The sequence below is a fragment of the Artemia sp. Qi Xiang Cuo genome, chromosome 12, assembly GCF_049724085.1.
Source record: "Artemia sp. Qi Xiang Cuo chromosome 12, ASM4972408v1, whole genome shotgun sequence".
NCBI lineage: Eukaryota > Metazoa > Arthropoda > Branchiopoda > Anostraca > Artemiidae > Artemia > Artemia sp. Qi Xiang Cuo.
Window position 1 is genome coordinate 47,122,382 of NC_142805.1, and position 24,833 is coordinate 47,147,214.

General features: G+C 36.0%; 1 protein-coding gene across 1 annotated transcript in view; it reads right to left on the reverse strand.

Moving 5' to 3' along the window:
- LOC148946195 (uncharacterized) overlaps positions 1-24,833 on the reverse strand; it is a 41,439-nt gene that overhangs the window by 5,622 nt on the left and 10,984 nt on the right. Inside the window, 1 exon segment of the mRNA XM_089097630.1 lies at positions 20,649-20,802. Coding sequence (XP_088953756.1) covers positions 20,649-20,802 — 154 coding nt within the window.

The window sequence follows — 24,833 nt, forward strand, 5'->3', positions numbered from 1 at the left end:
CTTGTCACAGTTACATTTTCTTGATTTTTCAAAGTTCATTTTGAATTTCTATTGTTGAAATGCAAGAGTTGGAATATTTCAGCAGTGTTTGGTTGTGGTTTACCTTATCGAAATTACATTTTCTTGATTTTTCAAAGTTCATTTTGAATTTCTTTCGTTGAAATGCAAGAATTGGAATATGTCAGTAGTGTTTGGTTTTGGTTTACCTTATCACAGTTAAATTTTCTAGATTTTTCAAAGTTCATTTTGTATTTCTTTCGTTGAAATGCTAGAGTTGGACTCTTTTAGTATTGTGTTATTGTGGTTTACCTTGTCACAGTTACATTTTCTTGATTTGTCAATGATGATATTGAATTTCTTTCATTGAAGATCATTAGTTGTACTTTGATTGTAACGTATTCGCATTGTGTAAATTTTCTCTTTTGAATGTTACGGATTTTTTATTTGACATTTTGGTGTGCTTTCGATTTAAAGCTTTACCTGTACTATTTCGGTAGTGCAGGGCCATTGTTTTACAAATGAAAGGAAGCATTTTCTTGATTATAAAATTATCATATTGAATTTATTTCATTGAAATGCAAGAGTTGGACTGTTTTAGTTGTGTTTGCTTTTGGTTTACATTCTCAGAGATACATTTTCATGATTTTAGAAAGATCATTTTTAATTTGTTTAATTTACAAGCAGGAGTTTGAATATTTTAGTAGTGTTTGGTTATGGTTTACATTCTCACAGTTTCATTTTCATTATTTTTCAAAGTAAATTTGATTTCATTCGTTGAAATTCAAGAGTTTTAATATTTCACTCGTATTTGCTTACGGTTTACCATGTCACAGTTAAATTCTAATGATTTTTCAAAGTTAATTTGAATTTATTTCATTGAAATGCGAGAGGTGTAACATTTCAGTTGTGTTTGTTTGTGTTTTAACTTGTCACAGCTACATTTTTTTGATTTTTAAAATTTAATTTATAATTTCTTTCGTTGAACTTCACGAGTTGTAATTTTTCAGTAGTGTTTGGTTATGGTTCACCTTGTCACAGTTACATTTTCTTGATTTTCAAATTCATATTGAATTTCTTTCTTTGAAATGCAAGAGTTGGAATATTTCAGTAGCGTTTGCTTATGGTTTACCTTGCCACAGTTACACATATGTATACACATGTACACACATGTGCTTATCATGAGTGCTCATGATAAGTTAACCTAACCTTTTCCGGTGAGTATGGTTAGGTTAAACTAGATTAAGTTAGGTTAGATTAGGTTAGGTTAGATTAGGTTAGGTTAGCCTAAGTACGCTTCACTTAGGTTAGCTTAGGTTAGGGTGAGAGACATGCCGAAGTTAGGTGTAGATTAGGTTAGGTTATGTTAGATTAAGTTAGGAGTTAGTCTAGGTTAGGCTAGCTAGCCTACTAATTACAACAACTCTAACCTCTACCTAGGGGCGCCTGGGGGACCTGGTGACTGATGGTCCTTTGGGAGCACCGGTGGACCTTTGGGAGCCCGATGGGACCTTTGAGGACCGGGATGGCCGAGGGTCTGGGAGGCCTTTGGGGCCGGGGAGGCCTTGGGGCACGAGGGCCTTTGGGTGCCTGAGGGACATTTGGGGACCGGTGGAGGGCCTTTGGGGCACGGGGGGCCTTTGGAGGTCTGGTGGCACTTGAGGAGCCGATGGGTCCTTTGGGAGCCGGCGGAGGACCTTTGGGGGCACAGGGAGGGCCTTTGGGGGTCCGGGGGCCAGTTGGGAGCCGGGGGGACATTTGGGGACCGGTGGAGGGCCTTTGGAACCCTGTTGGCCTTTTGGGAACTCGATGGGCCTTTGGGGGACCGGTGGAGGGGCTTTGAGGACCGGGGGCTTCCTTCGGGGTTGGGGTAGGAGGATTGGAACCCTTTGGGGTTGGGTTAGAGGACCTCACAACACTGTTCAAATGAAACTTGTGTATTATAACGACCACACTCAAAACCTCCTCCAAAATCTCTTCAAAAATCATCTTTTAAAATGTCTCTAACTATTTCTCCGAAATGGTTCCATAACCTGTCTAAAACGGTTTCACCCAAATAATCACTAAACGTAAATTCAGCGTGTTCCTTTGTTATTGGCATCTCTGTGCTAACGCATTTCAAATTAATATGAAACCTTCTCGCGCGCTAAAACAAGTCATCGCTAAGATGTTTCGTGCCTAATTGCTTCCATGGCCTTTGGTTATTAATATCCTTTGGAGTTCGACCAAAAGAGTTGGTCCCGAGGCAAAGACATTACTGATATGGATCTATTCCTGGAGAAATGTTTCTAGGCGGAAATTTTTAAAGTCTGACAGATGATGTCATTGATTGATTGATCTGTCAAGAAGGGGAAATTAATATGTTGTTTCTAAGGAGAATTATTGATTCACGATAGGTGAATTGAGGTCGACTGCACAGGTGTTCCAAGGTCGATGTTGTTGTAAGTGCACGCTCTCAGCGAATGTCAAGGTCGATGTTGTTGCTGTTGACACACTTTGATTACTCAATTAAGTTCTCGGAAATTCACTTCCCCTTCGAGTCCCAGATCAATAACATTGTTCCCGTTAGAATTCAATGCGCATGTGCAACCTTCGCCCCGGAGTTATTACACATAGAAACAGCAAATAAATCGACCTTGGAAAAAGAGGTTATTGACCCCATTAACCACGTGTTCTCTCTAATGACTCTATGCCCATATTTGGACCATAAACCACGTGGTAACGTCACGAGTTAATAAGGCCCTTCTACTGTCCAATTGACTTAAAACTTTCAAGGATCGTTCGCTGAGCTAATGGGACCACACTTTCTTAAAGAAAGGGGGTGGATGTTAGAGTACATGAAAATGGGCCTAAGACCTTTTTGTGTCGGATCAGGGAGAGCAAGTCCCTGAGGCAAGGGGACCCTAATGTACAAAAATATTAATTCAGAGACAGGGTCTAAAACTAAGAGGTAAAAAACTTTTTCCTGACCGGTTTTAAATGTGTATCCTTGAGACGCAAAACAATTAGGTCAAGGAGATCCCATTGGATTAGAAAAATGAGGGGGAAAATAATAATGATTCCCCAAAAATGGGACACAAAAATGGGCTATTTTTTACAGACGGCCTAAACGGGTTGAGAAACTGTTTTGTCCCGTTTGCACAAGACTTACATCTGCAAATCCTTGGGAAAAAAAGACCCCAATGTACAAACAAAATTGAAAACAAAAATATTTATTCTCCTAAAAATGGCAAAATAATCATTCATTTAATTTTGATATTTAAAACGAAGCTTTTTGGTCTAGCTTTTTATTTTGATTATAATTCACTCAAAAGTATAGAAAGTTGACACCGAAATAAAACTTCGCAATTCAAATATTTATTCAAATATTTTTAGTTTTTTAAGTGAAGCGCTAAAAATAATATAGCCTCTTAGGGCTTTAAGTTGGAATAATATTTGGTAATTTCAGTTCGTTTTAAAATTGAATATCCATTTTATTTTCTGATCGTTTTAGGTATAATTTATTCGTCGATATTAATCTCTGTTATTTTTAGTTTTGCACGATTATTCGTCTATATTTCTGTTCACTTTAGGCTTCACCCACCCTTTCAGATTAATTTCGTTCGTGTTCGACAAGTGTTTCATATTATATGTCTTTATTTTTGCTTGTTTTAGGTTTAAATATTGTTGTCTGCTTTTCTTTGTAAAACTCTTTTCAAGCATTTGTTAGATCACTTTAAATAAAAACCAACAAATAAATAACTGTTATAGACTCATTCGGTTTGAGAATTTTGTTGAAACGAGAAGGGATTTTAAATTCCCTGTTTGTTCACACAAGATAATCGTGTTGCAAAACCAGCGACTTTTGTCGCTGATATTCAATTTTAAAACGAACTGAAATTACCAAATATTATTCCAACTTAAAGCCCTAAGAGGCTATATTATCTTTCCTGACGTCATTTAACAATAGGAATTTTCTGCAAGTCCTTTCTCCGTAAACAAACAAATGTCAAATATAGAAAAAAATTCAAGAACTGCAAATCATAAGAGCATATTTTAATTCGTCAATACAATTAAAGTGGTTTAATTGACGAATTAGATTCAAATGGCGATTCTTCCTCACTTGCACTTGTTTTTTTTTTTTTTTAAAGCATTTCTGAATTCTCGGTTACCATGGGCAAGAGTGTTACAACCATCATTTTGGCCTGCTTTCTACCCCACGTTTGAAAACCCTCTTTTAAATATTTAATTATCATGAATTTGAGTTTGTTCTTTACTCGATTATGGCGGATGCTGCAACCATTACTATTGATAGGCATGGCTTAGGTTTTTTAAAACATTTTTTTTTATGCTTAGTGTCAACATCGTCTTTCATTTTTAATGATCTTTAGTTAATTAGAAAAATCACATAGATACAAAATTAGGTTTCAGGTGGCCTTATGCATCGCTTCAAGGTTTTTCAGCGTCACTGGTGGTGACAAAAAAAAGAGAGAATTAAAAAAGGAGACATCACTGCTTCTCATGCAAAGCATTGATTTTCCTTGTTGATCAAGGTTGATTCTCCTATTAGGGGATTTTTACTAGGATCATTCAAATGGATTAGTTTTCATTTCGATCTTCGATGGGTTTTAGGCTAGCGTTGGCCTTGGTGTGCTGTAGTGAGTTGTTAGTAGTAGTGCTAGAAATAATTACTGATTATTTGATCAATAACGTAACAATATTGGGAGTGTTTCAAATAATGTTGTTTACTTCATTTACCATTCATTTATTTTCTTCAGAATTGAAATTTCAAATATATAAAATAGTAAGAGACTTGACATTTCTTGTTTTGTTGCTATAGACTGCAAAAGTTAAAATTTCATTAAAACTTATCTTTTCTTACTAATATATCACTCACGAGAAAATAATTTCTCCTTTTCATAGCTGAAACCTATTAGAAAGCAAACTACAGAGAATAAGGTCGTGAAGTCACTTAAATATGACATCATACTCCAGAAAAGCAACTTTTCGAAAGATGCGTCTGTTATATTACCCTTTGTCAAAGACTTGTTTACAGAAAGCTGTCTAGAAATTTTTCTAAAAAAATAATACATTTCAAATATATTCTCTTGTTTTTAATTTAATAAATGAAAATTTATTAAAACTTAAAGGATTGTCATTAAACTGACAATCCACGGTCATTTATTTTTGTTTTTGCTTTTTTCAGTAAAATGCGAATTATATTCTGGTCTTAAGGAGGAATGGGGATTCTCAGCCCTACGCACGTTAACTTTTGCTTGTTTTGTATTTGACTCGGTCATTTATTGTAATTTCTGTTCGTTTTGAGTTTCATTTACGTATTGGTGGAAATTTTTGGTAATTATACGCTTGGAAAATTATTTGAATTTATTTCTGGTAATTTATGGCCCAATGGAGCTCTTTACTTTTCTTTGAAAAACTTGTTTTGTAGATAAAGTTCATTAAATTAATTCTACAAATATAAGGAGATGCATTCAAGTCAGCTTATTTGAGCAAGTGTTATAGATATATATTGCAAAGGCCATACAGCTATAACCTACAAAAAAAAAAAAAAAAAAAAAAAAAAAAAAAAAAAAAAAACTTTAAACAAACACTTTCAAAGTAAATTCATGTTTAAATAGTTTCTGGTATGCAGATGTATTTGCGGGCTAAAACTACAGATAATAACTGATCACCCCCCCCCAAAAAAAATAAAAGACCGTCAGCAAAGCTTACACGATTTTCAGTGCTATGTATTGGGATTTGAAACTAATTTTGCTTGTCAAATTTACCATCACAATCATCATTTTGTGTGTTATTTTATTAATCATAACGGGTGTCACACCTCAAAACGGCATAAAATTTTCCAGGGCGGGGCAAACGCCAAAATAGCAGTGGTGGTTGGGTGGCAGTTTAGGGGTTTAGGGCACCAATATACCGACTTTACCCCAAGAAGACGAATTTACAATCAATTAAAATACTGAGAAACTAATTGATTTAAAAGTATCAATAATTTCCAAGTGGCAAAAAGACTAATGCCACACGGTGGCAGTACTGGATTCAACCAATTTGATTCACTTCATTTGTAATGAAATTAGGCTATGTTTGGTGATCTATAATAACGTATCAGTTACAAGGGGGGGTGATTCATGGTTTAGGTGGGAGTAGGGTAGATTCCTACTAAAGTACATTTTAATGGACAAATTGCTTACTCTTTATGAGGCTTCATATAAATGTTAAAAGAGGTAGGGGGGAGTAGGAATTAATTAAAATGTTTCTCTATACAGCTAATATGTTATATTCCCATATCTACCAGGATAGAGGTGGAAAAGGCAAAGGCAAATCATCATCAACCCAGCCATGAAATTCATTTGGGATTGCAAATACTGCTAGGAACTTAGTTTTCAGCAATTTTAAATGGGAATATTTTTCTTTTTCTATTTATATGAAGTACTTCCATGTATTCAAAAAAATGTAAGTAATGTATTTATCGATAATAAAATCCTATTGTAGAGGTTGTGATGGCTTTAGTTATGTAGAAGATCATAAGTCTCACAGAATGTCCATCCATACAAACAATAATACTCCTTTCCATCCAACCGAAATTCTTTAGCAGTAATATTGACAAGGACTTTTCACCAAAATGACTATTCATTGCCAAATTTCAGGTATATTCAAATTTATTCTAAATTGAAATTACAAATTTAAACATAGGACGGTACTAATCAACGCACAATTATTGATTTACACATGTTAAAAGCAGTTAACCAGGGATTTAAGGGACCGGTACCTCAAATTATATCTTGGTTAGGCCTGGGTATGATTTTAAAACAATAAGAAATAAAATAAAAAACAGCTTTTCAACTGAAAGCAAGGAACAGATTCCAAACCTATTTGAACAGATTATTCTTTGTATGAAGGGGGATATCTCATAATTAGCTCCTTACTCTTTATTGTGAAGTTTGTTTTTTTTCAGTTTTTTAAAGAAATTGTGCAATTGTAAAAAAAAGATTTTTCAAATCACTTAAAAGCTTTTGTTTAATGAGCAAGGTGTTGAGAAGGGGACAGTCCCCCTTATATACAGAGTAATTTATATTTGTTTTAAGTTTTAAACTTGCTGCTTACTTCAGTTGAAAAACCTTTTCTATTTGTCTAATTACATTTCATGAAACTGTAAAGTTTTATGAATATAAAACTTCTGGTAACGCAGAAAAAACGATCAATATTTCAATGATTTCTGTTTGGATTTTGATGGGTAATCATACAGTTCATGGTAACGAATTGAAAGTAAGGAGCGACCCGGCTCAAGAGTAACCAAAACTAAAAAAATGGAATTTTGATACCAATAGATATATCAAAGGAATTGGCTTATTATGCTGTTTCCGAATATTCAATTAAGGGTATATATAATAAACTTATATTTCATTAAGTTTTGTCTGACTTATCAAAAGCTACGAGCCTGAGAAAATTTTCGAAAAAAGGGGAAAAGACCCCTTTGAAGTCATAGAATGTTAATGAAAATTACACCATCAGATTCAGCGTATCAAAGAACCCTACTGGAAAGGTTTGAAGCTTTTTGCATATCTGCATAATTGATGGCTTTTGTAATTTTTACCAGAAGAAAAATCACTGGTGCGGGATTTTTTTTTTTTTTCAGGGGTGATCTTTTTGATCCAGTTTGACCTAGAACGTAGGGAAAGGGCTCATTATAACGGAAATGAAGAGTTCTAGTGCCCTTTTTAAGTGACCAAAAAAATTGAAGGGCAACTAGGCACCCTCCCATGCCATTTTTTCCAAAATTGTCCGATAGAAATTTTAAGATACAGTAGCTTTTTTTTTCCGAATTTCTTAACGGTCAAATCAATTGGTATTTATATATAACACGACCCCCCACAAACCCAAGAGAAAGGGTTTTGAACTATAAAATTTGTCCCATGTGTCATGTGTTATTGGGAAGTATGCATACATATTTTCGGGTGGGGAGAGGAGGACAAATTTTCTGATGGGAGAATTTTTCATGGAGAGTGACGTTTCCAGGGGGTGAAATTTTCAGATGAAACTTTACACCAGGTGAATTTGCCAGAATTCCTATACAAAATTTCTGTATATGTCTTGCGTTCTCTCTACCGATTCAATTTTACGCGTGGAGATGTTAAAGGTAATTGTCCGGGGTAAATTTTCGCCGTGATTGAATTGTCCAGAGGATATTTCTATGGGGAGGGGGATTCTTACGTGGAGGTGGAGCCAGGTATTCTGACGTAATTTAAAAACGATCAGAAAGTAAAAAAACAAGTTTTTTCAAGTGAAAGTAAGGAGCGACATTAAAACTTAAAACGAACAGAAATTATTACTTATATGAGGGGGAGTGCCCCTTCCTCAAAACATCGATCTTTCCGCTTAAAAATTTTTACGATTTAAAATTTTATCCCAATTCTTTAAAACGACTACTGAAACACAAGGGTCGTTTAATTAGAAAAATAAGTAACTTTTTTGAAGTACCAAAAAAATGTAACGTGAAAAGCAAGGTCTTTAGGAGGGAGGCAAACCCCTTCAAATACGTAATAATTTCTGTTCCTTTTAAGTTTTAATGTCGCTTCTTACTTTTAGTTGAAAACAAATTTCTTTTTTTTGTTTAATGAAGATTAGAGACAAACATTTTTCTAAAGGCAATGGAAAAAGTATATCAATTAAAGTAAAATTAAATAATAATTAAAAAATTAAGTAATTACAAAAGATACGTAAAACAATAGCCTACTTACAGAAACTAAGATATAAACTCCCGAAATTCTGTTCAGTTGAGCATTGTCGAAGTGTTGGACGGATATTTTTTAACAATATCGACAGTTTTGAACTAATTTATCAAACACCAAAATATTTAATGCCTTTAGACTCAGTGTTTATAAAAAGTAACGCATTATCAAAGCAGTCTGTTCAAAGCGAAACATTAAAATAAAGATTGAGAATATCATAGAAAGCGCAATCGCACTGCCTAAATAAAGAAGGATGTTGGCACAATATATTATTCTTATTATTTTTTTTTTTCATACCAGGGCACTTCGTATCGAAGGAGTTGTCGTGGAAATTTTGAAAAGGGCTCATTAGATTGGAAATTAGAAAGACGAGTGCAGTTTTTAATTGTCTAATGTGTTTGGAGGGCCACTAGCCCCCCCCCCCAAGCCCATCATTCCCCCGAACACATCCAATCAAAATTTTGAGATAGCCATTTTGTTCAGCGTAGTTGATTGCCAGATATCAAATATGTTTTTGAGGAGGACATTCCCCCACAACCCTCAGGGCAAAGGTTTTAAGTTATGCCCTGGGGGCATATAAGGTTTTTATAGATGACGTTGTCGTAAAAACTTCAAAAAAGGCTCATTCGATTGGAAATTTATAGGGCTAGTGTCCTTTTTAATAGTCGAAAGTAATTGGAGGGCAACTAACCGCCCTCTCACGCCCACCTTTTCCCCAAATACATCTAATCAAAATTTTGAGATAGCCATTTTATTCAACGTAGTTTTAAGTTCTGGAAATTAGGTATTTGAGAATGACAACCCCAAAACAGCCCTCAGGGCAAGCGTTGTAAGTTATGCCCTGGAGGCATATAAGGTTTTTATAGAAAGGGCTGTCATAGAAACTTCAAAAAGCGCTCATTCGTGTGGAAATGGAAATGGCTAGTGTCCCTTTTAATAGTCGAAAGTGATTGGAAGGCAACTAACACCTCTTCCACGCCCACCATTTCCCCAAACACATCCAATAAAAATTTTGAGATAGCCATTTTGTCCCCGCAGTTGAAAGTTCAGGAAATTATACCTTTAAGCAGGACACTCCCCCCAGTCTTCAGGGCAAGGGTTAAAAGTTATGCCCTGGCGGCAAATAAGGTTTTTATTGAAATCTTTGTCGCAGAAACTTGAAAAAGGGCTCGTTCGATTTGAAATTCAAAGGGCTAATGCCCTGTTTAATAGTCGAAAGTGATTTGAGGGCAACTAAACTCCCTCTCACGCCCACCTTTTCCCCAAACACATCCACTCAAAATTTTTAGATTGCCATTTTATTTAACGTAGTGGAATGTCTTAGAAATTAGATCTTTCAGTATGACAGCCCCTCCCCCCCATAGCCCTCAGGGCAAGGGTTGTAAGTTATGCCCTGGGGGCATACAAATTTTTATTGAAAGCGTTGTCGTAGAAACTTCAAAAGGGCTCATTCAATTGGAAATTGAAAGGGCGCAATAGCGCTGCCTAAGTAAAAAACGAAGTTGGCACAATGTATTATTTTTTTTTCTTGGTTTTAGACCAGGGCACTTCGTATCGAAGGAGTTGTCGTAGAAACTTCGGAAAGGGCTCATTTGATTGGAAATTGGAGTGGCTTGTCCCCTTTTTAATAGTCGAAAATGATTGGAAGGAAATTAACACCCCATCCACGCCCACCATTTCCCCAAAAACATCCAATAAAAATTTTGAGATAGCCATTTTGTTCAGCGTAGTTGATTTCCAGATAGAAAATATTTTTTTGAGGAGGACACTCCCCCACAACCCTCAGGGCAAGAGTTTTAAGTTATGCCCTAAGGCATATAAGAACGATGTTGGCACAATCTACTATTTATTTATTTTTTTCCTTTAGACCATGGCAGTTCGTATCGAAGAAGTTGTCGCAGAAACTTTAAAAAGGGCTCATTCAATTGGAAATTGGAGTGGCTTGTGCCCTTTTTAATAGTCGAAAGTGATTGGAAGGCAACTAAAACCCCTTCGACGCCCACCATTTCCCGAAACACATCCAATCAAAATTTTGAGATAGCCATTTCGTTCAGCGTAGTTGATTTCAAGATAGAAATTATGTTTTTGAGAAGGACACCCCCCCTCAGCCGTCAGGGCAAGAGCTGTAAGTTATGCTTTGGGGAAATATAAGGTTCTTATAGAAAGCGTTGTTATAGAAACTTCAAAAAAGGCTCATTCGATTGGAAATTCAAAGGGCTAGTGCTCTTTTTGTTAGTCGAAAGTTATTGGAGGGCAACTAACACCCCTCTCACGCCCACCTTTTCCCCAAACACATCCAATCGAAATTTTGAGATAGCCATTTTGTTCAACGTAGTTTTAAGTTCTGTAAATTAGGTCTTTGAGAATGACAACCCCCCAGCCCTCAGGGCAAGGGTTATAAGTTATGCCCTGGGGTCATATAAGGTTTTTATGGAACGCTTTGTCATAGAAACTTCAAAAAGGACTCATTCGATTGGAAATTGACTAGTGCCCTTTTTAATAGTCGAAAGTGATTGGAAGGCAACTAACACCCCTTCCACGTCCACCATTTCCCCAAACACATCCAAGCAAAATCTTGAGATAGCCATTCTGTTCCACGCAGTTTAAAGTTCAGGAAATTATACCTTTGAGCAGGACACTCCCCCCAAAGTCTTCAGGGAAAGGTTTATAAGTTATGCCCTGGGGGCATATAAGGGTTTTATTGGAATCCTTGTCGTAGAAACTTGAAAAACGGCTCATTCGATTAGAAATTCAAAGGGCTAGTGCTCTTTTTAATAGTCGAAAGTGATTTGAGGGTAACTAACCCCCTTCTCACGCCCACCTTTTCTCCAAACACATCTAATCAAAATTTTTTATATAGTCATTTTATTCAACGTGGTTGAAAGTTTCGGAAATTAGCTCTTTAAAGATGACAGCCCTTCCCCCCACAGCCCTCAGGGCAAGGGTTGTAATTTAAGCCCTGGGGGCATATAAGGTTTATATAGAAAGCTTTTATAGAAAGCGATGTTGTTGAAACTTCGAAAAGGGCTCATTCAATTGGAAATTGAAATTGTCCTTTTTTATAGTCAAAAGTCAGTGGAGAGTAATAAACCCCCCTCTCACGCCCACCATTTCCCTAGGAACATCCCATCAAATTTTATAGATAGCCATTTTGTTCAACGTAGTTGAAAGTTCTGGAAATTATGTTTTAAAGGATGACAAACCCCCCAGAGCCCCCAGGGCAAAGGTTGTAAGTTATGCCCTGGGGGCATATAAGGTTTTTATAGATAGAGTTGTCGTAAAAACTTCAAAAGGGGCTCATTCAATTGGTAACTGAGAAGACTAGTGCCCTTTTAAATAGTCGAAAGTGGTTGGAGGGTACCACACCCTCCTCCCACGCCCACTATTTCCCCAAACACATCCAATCAAAATTTTCAGATAGCCATTTTGTTCAACGCAGTAGAAAGTTCTGAAAATTAGGTCTTTGAGGATGACAACCCCAACCCAGCCCTCGGGGCAAGCGGTGTAAGTTATGTCCTTGGGGCATATAAGATTTTTATAGATAGAGTTGTCGTAAAAACTTCAAAAGAGGCTCATTCAACTGGAAATTGAGAAGACTAGTGCCCTTTTAAATAGTCGGAAGTGATTGGAGGGTACCACACCCCCCTCCCACGCCCACTATTTCCCCAAACACATCCGATCAAAATTTTCAGACTGCCATTTTCTTCAACGTAGTAGAAAGTTCTGTAAATTACGTCTTTGAGGATGACAACCCCCCCCCCTCCCCACAGCCCTCAGGGCAAGGGTTGTAAGTTATGCCCTGGGGGCATATAAGGTTTTTATTGAAAGCGTTGTCGTAGAAACTTCAAAAGGGCACATTCGATTTGAAATTGAAAGAGCTAGTGCCATTTTTGAGAGTCGAAAGTGATTGGAGAGCGACTAACGCCCCTTTCCGCGCACCATTTCCCCAAACACATCCAATCAAAATTTTGAGACAGCCATTTTGTTTAACGTAGTTGAAAGTTCTGGAAATTAGGTTTTAGTGTATGACAACCACCCTAACAGTCTTTAAGGTAAGGGTTGTAATTTACGCCCTGGAGGCATATAAGGTGTTTTTAGAAAGCGTTGTCGTAGAAACTCAAAAAGTGCTCATTCGATTGGAAATTGAAAGGCCTAGTGCCCTTTTCAATAGTCGAAAGTGATTGGAAGGCTTGACATTTTTATAGTAAAGATCGATGTGGATATAATGTATTATTATTTATTTTTAGTTTTTTAGACCAGGGCACTTCGTATCGAAGGAGTTGTCGTAGGATTTTCGAAAAGGGCTCATTTGATTGAAAATAGAAAATGCTGATGCTCTCTTTAATAGCCGAAAGTGATTGGCAGTGGCGGATCCAGAGGGGGGGGGCGAGTCGAAAGTAGTGTAATTTACTAAACTAACGCAAGTTTGCGTCAATTCAACTTGCTCCTAACGCAAGTTTATCAGATTAACCTATTTTGCCCCCCCTACCCCCTAAAAAATTCTGGATCCACCCCTGGTGATTAGAGGTTAACTTATCCCCCTCCCACGCCCACCCTCCCATTTTTCTATTATGTTTAAAAACTAAATGTTGCCTTAATATTAAATCAAAATGCACTGTGTTAATGCTAATTCCCAATAAGACATCTCGGCAGTATCCCAAGAACGACTGAGGGTATTATGTTCAAACTTTTAGGGATACTTCTGCTCTTAAAATTTAACCAAATAAAAATAGCGTAAGTGTATCCAAGGTATCAAAGAAAGTAATCCGAATTTTGTGCGAATGGTGTCAAGTTTTCTATTTCAGGTCATCTAGAAGAGTTATGAAACTAAATTAAACACTACTATTTGTGTCCAGACTTTTAAAAGGGTGTATGTTGTTAGAAATTGCTGAAAATTTTTCTCCAGAATAGAAATAGCAGGCCAAACTATAAAGTCTTAAAAAAACGAAGAAATTAAAGTATTATTATCTTTTTCCCTGAAAAGATTATGTCAATATAAAACAAACAGAAATTAATTTTTTTTAAACTTTTTCCACAAAATAAGTTTTTCAAAGAAAAGTAAAGAACTCCTTTTAAACAAAAATTGAGCAAAAATAAAATCAAACAATCTACCAAGCGTGAAACTACCACAAATCAACATCGACAAATAAATGAAACCCAAAACGAACAGAAATTACAATAAATAACCGACTCAAACTCAAAACGAGCAGAAATTAACATAAGTTGGGCTCAAAACCCATATGCCTTCCCAAGGCCAGAACATAATTTGCACTTTACTGAAAAAAAATACAAATGAAGGTTATTAAAGTTATAAAAGTAAAAACATTTATACTTTTTAAGTAAAGTGCAAATTATGTTCTGGCCTTGGAAAGGTATAGGGGTTTTGAGCCCAACTTATGTTAATTTCTGCTCGTTTTGAGTTTTACTCGATTATTTATTGTAATTTCTGTTCGTTTTGGGTGTCATTTATTCTACGATGTTGATTTGTGGTAGTTTCACGCTTGGTAGATTATTTGATTTTATTTTCGCTCATTTTTGTTTAATAGAGTTCTTTACTGTTCTTTGAAAAACTTATTTTGTGGAAAGTTTTTTTAATTAATCAAATAAAGAATCTTAATTCAATATTTTTAATTTAATTTTGAACATCAAAAGCCAATGTATTTGATACCTTTATACTTCATAACTGCAAAAAATTAAATCTTTTTCAAAGTGACAACTAGATAAATACAATCACTCCTGAAAAAAAAAAAACGATAATGAAAAACAAAAATGTATCTGTTCAGGAAATTCCCAGCCTTCCATTCAGGGGAAACTTTTCTGATTTTAGTGGCTTCGTATATCAGCTCTGCAAGCAAAAGTTGCCGGCATATTCTTGCCTACATCACCCCTTATTAAGTTGTTTTCCTTGTGTTTTCTATAATTATACGAACTTTCTTGTGTTCTAAAAATTAAAATAATTACTAATAAACAAATACATATTTAGGATCACCACCAAAAGCCGATTATTTGATTGAATGTTATCAATAGTTAGGCTCTTGTACTTTCGTTATTAAAAAGGATCGTAATAACAATAATAATCTGTATTTAAGAGCATTTTAAAGTCATATACAAAAAAGACAAATACTAAAGAAAAATTACACTCCATTTGACATCCTTTCCATCAATACAAATTTCCTACTGTCACAATATAACGGGGAGATCTAGACCTCATTAACCCACGAAGCAGCCTATCATCCCCATCTTTGATAAATGATCCCCTTAAATCAGAAAGCTGCGTTATTTACTTACCATCCATTACTACGAATAATTTAATTTTTTTTTCTTTGCTCCAACCAAGTCATATCGAAAAAATGTTTGTGGAAAACTTGTTAGGGGTCACTCAGTCACAAATTAAAATTTATATTTTTCTTACATAAGGATCAAAATCTATTGGCAGGCAGCCAACAATGGGGCAAAACACATTTTTTCCATGGTTTTTCCCTATTCTGCTCTCTTTCCTTTGGTTTCCTTATAATTACTTTAAAGTCCCAAATTTCCAGGAGGGCCCCCTATGCCGGCACCCATGATGGTTACTCTTCTTCTAACTGGAAGGATCGAGTTCAAACCATACTGTGGCAACGTAATTAGCCGCAGTTACCAGGACTTAACAAAATTTCTGAAACTCCTGAATCGAAACGAATATGAAAAACACCTTCGGCTGGCACATTTGCCATTATACGTCCTTAACTTTTGTGTCTTCTTTAATGATGATTAATGAACTTGTTGAAATTCCCCTAATTTTTGTCCAAACAGAAATTGATATTAAAAGTTATGTGTCAAGTGAGTACTGTTTCTTATATTTGCAAACAGAACAAATATTTGTGCAACTTTCCAAATTACATTCAAGAAATTCCGAGTTGATCTACTACAATTTTTCAAAACAGAGTAATGAATAGAATATATTTATTCACTTCAATAGCTGGAGCTAACATGCTTGAATTGCCTCTTATAGGAAGAAGAGTCATTTAGTCTATTTGGCCTGGGTATTCTCTTTTTTTAGTATGATACATTTTTGTTTCTATAATCGAAGGATTTGAATAAGATGAGATAATCATGAAATCTAAATTGCCTGAAAGAATTGCTGTTAAAGATTTATTCTTCATGATTTGATGATCTATCATACTTTATGCTCATATGTTTTCCCTCTCTAACAAAAGGGCAAGGTCCTTGGATTCAATACTTTTTTCTTTTTTTATTATATATTTATTATTATTATTAATGTTTGTTATATGTTTATTATTATTATTAATGTTTTTTATATATTTATTATTATTATTTATTATTATTTAGTTATGTTAACTGCAGTTCTACCCCTCTTGCAAAATTTTACTAAAACTCAAACTCCAAAGCCCTAGTTGGAAGTTAGTTAGGCTTCTGATAGTAGATTTATGAGTCTACTGCTCAGTAAGGGCCTCCCCCAGGTCACTCATCATGTCCCGAGGTGGCGATAGGGGAACGCCCTACACATATGTGTGGTACCTCCATAGGAGGCAGGGACCAAGGGGGGACCTTTTCCCAGGGGGTCCATAATAGAACCTAGAGCATTCTCGCCAGAGGCCATAAATGCAGGCGGAGGAGGAAGAAGGCCCCTCAAATGTACACTCAGCAGGGCCTACTGCTGTGTGGACACGTACTGTGTGTACAAACCTTCTCCCAGTAATGCGTTAAATTGCATGGTGACGCAGAACACCATCGTGGGAGGATCTTCTATAAGAGGGCAACTGCAGCAGGGCGTAAGATCCAAATCTATGGACAACTGCCTCAGCAAAGGGCTGCCTCGACCCTTTTGGTTTACCTGCAAGACTGGGGACCTTGCGGTCAACTATATTCCCCCTTGAGGAGTAGCACCCCTGGAGGAATTTATAGCCTATTAAACGACACAGCGTTCGCACGGGATTCTGATTAATGGATAATTCTTCTGGGCTTGTTCTGTTTTGGTGGGTGTTTTCGGGCTGAAAAACCTCTTCCTAGCTAATTTATCTGCTGTGGGTTGCCTCGCCCCAGTAGCATAAAATTGGTAGGTATGAATATATAATGAGTAGGAGATAATAGACTTAAGATTGTCTGTGGAGGATCTTGAATCTAGCTGGTACAGGAGCACCACAAAAATCTGAATAACCATGCAGTGACGGAGGTGGGCCCAGGATTGCATAAAGCATCCATTCAACTGGAGGTCCCAAGGACTTCTTGCTGTCCGGTTCTAAGCTGCCTTAAGCACTTCAGTGTAGACTCAAGCAGATATGTTGATCCCCGTCCTGCACTGCTATCCGGGACCATTGCTTTTCCTGAGGCCAAAACAATTTCAATGATCTAAAGAATATGAAAATGGGAACTTGGAATTTTACGACGTTAAAAAATAACTATCGTATCGTCATTTTGACTGACGAATTCAGACGATTCGAACTGGACTTATTAGGAGTTTCAGAAATTTATATCCCAGGGGTAGGAGGCATGAAATTAGGTGATACAGAACCTATTTACTCAGGCAGGAAGGATGGGGTACATAGACAGGGAGTAGGGTTCATGATGAATAAAGGAGCTGCTGAATCTTGTTTTGGCTGGGAAGGTAAAAATAATATAATACTAATCGCTCACTTTATGACTAAGAAGTTCAGGGTATCAGCTATAGTAGTATACACCTCTGTAGAACGGACTAATGGAGATACTGGTGACTCATATGAATTTTACTTACAGTTACAGCAGCAAATAGAGAGGGTCCCAAATAGGAACATGGTGTTTCTATTATGAGATTTTAACGCCCAGGTCAGTATAAATAGGGATAGATGGTATCCTAGCCTAGGGAAATTTGGTGTTGGAAAGGAAAACAGTAATGGCTACAGACTGCCGCAATTTTGTAGGTATAACCATCTAGGCATAACCAATACAATGTTTGGTCATAAAATGGCTCATAAGTTGACGTGGTATTCACGTGATGGTAAGACAGCAAACCTTGTTGATTATGTTATTCTGAAGAGAAGACTGGCAGGATTGATGTTATTGATGTTAAAAATAAAGATCACCATCTAGTAGTGTCTAGGGTTAATCTAAAGCTGAAATTTTGGAAGGGTAGCTACCTCCCGGGAAGTTAGGATGTTGGTAGACTCCATAATGAGAATTTGATCAAAAATTTCCAAGAACAGCTTAATACTAAACTGAAGAGTTTAAAGTTTGACAATGTAGAAGAAGATGGATGGAGTAATTTTAGGAAAACAATTTGTGAAGTTGCTGATGGTGTGACAAAGAAGAAAATTAGGAACACAGCTAGGAATATTAGTGAAAAATCTTTATGTTTAATTGAAAGGAGAAGGGGATTGTACAAGAATTTCCTGAGTGATAGATCAAATGAAACAAGAGGAGTGTAAAGAAAGTGAAGAAAGCATTATGAACTAGAAAGGTGTGAAGTGGAAGCCATGGACAAAATTGCCCAGGATCTTGAAGATGCAGCTAGACGGCATACTAGTAAAATATGGTACTGACATGATAATAAATTGAGAGGGAATAGTCAATAGTAAATAAATCAATCAATAATTTAAAATAATAATGTAAATAAATCAAGTTTGAATAATTTAATTTTGTAAGTGTTTTTAAATTGTTTGACTTCCGCTGTTATTTTTTGTTATTAACAAGAATATTAAGGGAAAAATAAAGTGAATTTGAAATTAGAAAAAATTAGAATAGTAGAACAAGGGTCACAATTAGTGATAAGGAAAGAATTAAAGACAGATGGGCAGAACATTCTGAGCATGTGCTAAACTGAGAAAGAGTTGCAGGAAAAGATACTGAGGAAAATGAAACAGTTTAGAATACCTTGGATGTGAAGGAAGATTTGTTTTGTGAGGAAGAATTAGTGACACTTGTAAAAGGATTAAAATACAATAACGCCCCAGGTGCTGATACTTTGGTAAATGAGTTTCTTAAATATGGTGGCTCTGAGGTTAGAAATAAGTTACTGAAGGTTATGAATATGATTTTTGATAAATGGGAAGTTCCTAGCGATTTTAGGAACACCCTAATTACACCACTGTATAAGAAAGGTGATAAGAGTGAATGTGGTGATAACCGAGGCATTAGCCTGATATTTTTTAGACTGAGAGATGCAATACACAAAGTGATAAGAGAAGAGCAGTGCGGTTTTAGAAAGGGTAGAGGACGTGTCGATCCAATTTTCACTCTTAGGTTAATAATTGAGAAGTGCCTAATTTTCAAACACCTTTGGTCCTCAGTTTTATAGATTATGGGCAAGCGTTCGATTCTGTTGATAGAAGAGCTTTAGTAAAGGTTTTATCCTTGTATGGTATACCAGACAAATACATTAAAGTGATTAGTTCTAAATGCGAGGATAACACTGCTGTGGTTAAGGTAGAAAATGAGCTTAGCAACTGGTTTGTATTAAATCAGGAATAAACCAGGGTTGTATTCTATCCCCCTTTATATGGATCATTTTGATGGATTTTGTCTATACTGGACTTAGAATATGCTGATGATTTAAGCATCCTAGATGGAAGTGTTAGCAAAATGAATGAACTTGTAAAGGTTTTGCGAGTTCGGGGTGCTAGAATAGGTTTAAAAATTAATGTCAAGAAGACTAAGTCGTTAAGGGTAGGAATAAGAGAGGATGAAAAGATTACGCTGGGTAACAAAAAGATTGATCAGGTGGGCCACTTCACTTACCTTGGTAGTATTACTAGTAAAAACGGTGGGAGCAGTGAAGATGTTAAAAATAGAATAGCCAAGGCTGTAAGTGTTTTTTCACAGTTGAAAAAAGTTTGTAAGAAAAGGAAGATAAGTCTGCAAACCAAGTTAGAATATTGGAAGCTACAATGATGACAGTGGTCAAATGTGATTCTGAAGCATGGGCGCTCTGGGCGCTCTGAAAAGCGGAGGAAGATTTGCTATATGTTTTCCAGAGAATTTGCCTACGGATTATTCTGGATACCTGGCTGACTGACCGTATTTCAAACAGTAGGCTATACGAAAAATACAGTTCTATATGCAGTTCTTTCCCGCTTTCTATGGCTATAATGAGAGAAAGGTTGTGATGGCTGGGGCACGTTCTGTGGATGAAGGATGACAGATTGCCGAAGATTTTCCTTATTGGCCAACCGTAAAAGGCTAAACGGAAAGCAGGTCGTCTTCAGTTGGGGTGGGAGAATGTCATAAAGAAATATTTAAGGGAACTGGAAACTTCCTGGGAGGGTGTAAAGAGGGAGGCTTTAAATAGATTGGGATGGAGGAGAAGCGTGCGTAGCTCTGTTGCCCTCAGGCAGCTTGGTGCTGCGGTGAGTTGTTCGCAGTAGTAGGAGTATAAAGCTGAAGGAACAGGCTAAGTTCTCCCTAATATATTGTAATACAAATAAAACCTGAAATAAATGGTCTAAATTCTGCTTACTATGTTTTGATGCATGTGGTTCATTGATGAACTTAACCTATTTTTATTTAAAGATCTTTTCCTACCGTAGCTGGACGGATAGGAGAAGACCATAGCGTTGGCTCCCTTTCCCTTCAAATGCTCCTACTAAAAAAAAATCACCTGAAAAAGAAAAACCTTGTAAAAAGGCAAAGAATACAGCACTGGACTTTACAGTCCTTACCGGTGGTACTGATCACCATTTCATGGCCCTTCAGCCAGGAAGAGCAATGAGGGTTGGAAGCCTGCGATCCTGTGCTTTCGCATATCTTTCCTATTTACCTTTACCAGATTTCTGCAGGCACCAATCTAAGGCTAGGTTGACTTTGGCTGAGCTTACAGTCACGCCACAGACCCTCATTCCAAATCACATGAAAACTGACACCAGAACTCGGAACTCCCGTCCTAACTGCTACTTATGCTACTTATTAAAAACACATACAATGAAAATCTTATTTGAACACCTATTAAGAAAATACCTTCATTTTCTTCTTTAAAGTCACCAAAATTGAACTTTGAATCTTTTCGAAATGGTAGTATAGCCAGCATCCTGCCGAAAAACATCATTGCTGCGCATCTTTGCTCTGGATCAACCCGAACAAACGGCAAAATTGGGAATTGGGTCCAGCCTTTCTATACAAAAAAAAGTTCTTTACGTTATTGATGCTTCTACTATAACAAAAAACAAACTCGGTTGTTCAGTAAAACCTTTTGTAGCTGATAAGTTTTACTTTCTTTGAATCGAAATAAAGACAAGCTTTTTCCACAAAACATTTTTTCAAAGAAAAGTAAAGGGCTCCATAGGACTAAAAATGTGCAGAAATACAGTCAAATAACCTTCCAAGCGTAAAACTACCGCAAATCACCATCAATAAATAAATGAAACTCAAAACGAACAGAAATTACAATAAATAACCGATTCAAACTAAAAACGAGCAAAAATTAGCATGAATAGGGCTGACAGCCCTTATTTCTTCTCAAGACTAGAACATGCTAGAACATGATTTGCACTTTACTGAAAGAAAACAGGTGTTTGTGAATTGTCAGTTTAATATACATCACTGATATTTATTCCTTAAATTTTTATTATTTTTTCTTATTTATGGAAGTCAAGAAAGTGACAATATTTAAAATGTATTTTGTTTTCAGTAAAATGCAAATTATGTTCTGGTCTTGAGAAGCCATTGGGGTTGTCAACCCTATCCATGTTAATTTCTGCTCGTTTTGAGTTTGAATCAGCTGTTTATTGTAATATATGTTCGTTTTGAGTTTCATTCATTTATTTAGTGTGATCTGTGGTAGTTTTACACTTGGAAGATTATTTGACTATATTTCTGCCCATTTTGGTTTAATGGAGCTACTTACTTTTATTTGAAAAACTTGTTTTGAGGAATTTTTTTTTAGAATAATATCATTATATATCAAACATTCAGTTTAATTTTATTAGTTATTTCCAAGGACTACTCAAGACACATACAGTTTTCAATAAAATGCGAATGACGCAGTAGGCCTTAAGACTTTTACAGTTCGGGAAGGGGGCAGTAGCCAAACTATCGTTTGTTCGTTTTAAGTTTGATTTGCATATTCAATTTAAGTTTAATCGATTTAAGACTTATTAATCCATTTATATTAGTATCTGTTGTATGTTTGTTTGCTATGATTATTTATTTAACTTCTTTTCATTCTGGATTTCATTCGTTCTTTAATAGTAATTTCTGGACATTCTAGGTTTGAGTTATTATAGGTATTTATTTCTGCTGGTCTTAAGTTTAATATAGTCCTTTACTTTCCTTTGAAAAACTTGTTTTCCGGTAAATTCCTTTAATTAATCATTTTAAATGTTGAAAGGTAAGCTCAGAATTAGTTAGACAGAAAAAATCTTATTATACATCAGACAAGAATAATAACCAGCGTCAGAGACGTACGTAGGGGAGGGGGGCAGATCCCTCCTGAAACCCAAAATTTGCTTGAATCTATTTTTAATATCACCTCCCCTCCATTTTTTTTAATATTACCTCCACAAATATGCAAAAATCCTTCTCATGTACCTGAATAGCGTATGTCGAATTTTACTGTTTTATTTTTTCTTCTACTACATTAGATGGTTTTTAAAGCTTCATTTAACTAAACAGATTTGCTAGACATTTCATAGAAGTATATACAGGCATCTATAAGTGCGCATCAACTATTACGTAGGAGAGGTGGTGGGTAACTGTTTAGGTAGGAGAGAGGGTGACAGATTCCTCTTTACAAGAGAGAAATCTCCGCAAAGATTTGACAAGAATAATGACCAGCCTTAGAGACGTACGCAGGGGGAATGGGGTAGCAAAAGTAGCAATGAGTCTATACGTCCGGCCACACTCATAGACACTAGTCTTTTCTTCCTTAATGGTTTAACTGCGATTTAGGACAGTGCTTCTATCTACTCAACTATTCAGATGGCGATATTTTTTACTATAGTTATAGATGGCGATACATTTTCTATTCCAACGACATTATCGACCCCTTTTTAGCCTCTAAGCAGTTTCTATTGAACTTATGACATATTTGTCGGGTGTAGGAATCGAACCTGAGACCTGAGATTTCCAATGGTAAAAGGATGAAACGTTAGTCAACTCAACCAACAAGTCAATGATATTATCATGTTCGTAGATATACATTCTAAGCAATAGGTTTCATGCAGTGGTTTCATCATGTTTTCTTTTGACATGACACTTATTCCATTTCGGGGTCATACACGCCTTTTAACATGGTTTCAGCTACAGGTAGAATATGCAATTTGTCATTTGTATTACTGGGTTCATTGACTGTATCTGTTGGTAAACTGTTGATGGTACTAGTAACGCATGCCGGCGTTTTGTGTTTTATCGATTCGTTTTTATATTCATTGGTGATATTATCTGTCAGTGCCTTTTTTGTTTTACCAGCGATTTCACTGTCTATTACCACATTAGTTTTAACAGGTAACAGTTCTGGCACGTAGACAAGATATGATTTATGATATTGGTAGAAGAGTAAGCCTGTTTTTTTTACCTTTCGTTGAATGCGCATACCCAAAAGATGGTGATATGATTTATCAACGGGTAACGTCTTACCACAAGCACTAGCAAGAAGTTGGCCCTCGTCATCAACTATTAACTTTAGACGTGCATTCTTTTTAGTAGTGTACTCTCTGGAGATCTCATTCTCACATATCCACCATTGCTTTGAGATAGTTGCTAGGCAGACACATTGTTATTTGTACTGTAATAATTCCAAGCACACTGGTTCTTTTGAAGTTCAACGACACTTGTTTCGGTTCCAAAAATTGTAATGACTACAGCCGGCCAGGTATCTTTTTTTAATGTAATAGTCCCGAGCTACACTGGTATATTATTACCAGGCTTGCGCAAGAGTTTCGCTCCCCATGTCCCCCTCCAGCGCCCCAATCCTGTTATTGTAGCATTGAATACTGACAAACAAAAATATTTGAACTATGAAATAAGTAATAATGGTGACATCATCAGAAACGTATGCGTGCATTGCCATGGCAGTGAGAGATTAAATTTCTTTGGAGTACTGAAAAAATCCAACACTACTGTTGGGGCATTTTCCGCGGCGTTTATTTGTTCGGGGGCGATATTTTACACAGGGTGGGGAGGGTATATTTTCCGCGGAAGTGTATTTTCCCAGAAATATTTCCCGCAGGGTGTATTTTCCGGGCGTGTAAACGCCTAGACCCAGTATTTCTATTGGCCGGCAAGAGGGGTCCACATCCGGGGAGCCAAGGGGCATGGATTATCCTTCAGAGAAAAGGGGTGATGGAATATTTGTTAAAAAGACAACCCTAAATGTGTTTTCAATACATGTGAAAACTTGTTTTGGAAAATTATTTTATAATTAATACTGAATACCCAATGAAAAAAAGTAAAGATGGCATTTGCCTGCCTTAAGTGTTCAATAGCATATTTTTCTTCTAGCAGTAGTGAAGAAAAGTAGCTAACTAGTAGAAAAGTAAAAAGAACGTAAGAAAAAGTAGAAAAGTAGAAAAGTAGCACAAGAAAAACAATCTTCTTTTCTCCTGCCCTTTTTTTGCACCTAATTTGCCTAATTTATAATATTGAATCTAAATTAGAAAAGAAATAAACTATCATATCTGGCTTCTGGAATTATTTACAAAGAGTTTAATGTAAATTTGATATTCTGAACTTGAAAAAATATAATTGTTTAGGAAATTGTGTTTACATAAATTTTTATGCTGAATTCAAAACTGGAGGCAAGTTTTTTTTATAATTTGAAGTTTTCTGGCAGTAAAGTTGTCCTAGTCTGTAACACCAAAGATTTCACACAAAAAAAAGAATCATTAAACACAAAGTTTGAAGACTGCAACAAAATGATATATTTCTTGAATCCAGCATAAAAAGCTGTTAAAAAAATTGCCTATTTTTTTTAAGAGTCAAAATTAAAGAATTTTGTGCAAGAATCCACATTAAAAAAAAATACGAAAAAGGGATCCAAGGAATCCAAAGTGGTTACTTTTTTATTTAGATTCGTCATCCTTAAGTAAATGAGTAAATGAAAAGGAATTTTTTGCAGCTGTGCAGCTATTTATGTGACACCTCTATGAAATGGATTAGAGTATAATTACTGTTAATTTATCATAATTAAGGCAGTTATTTATGGTT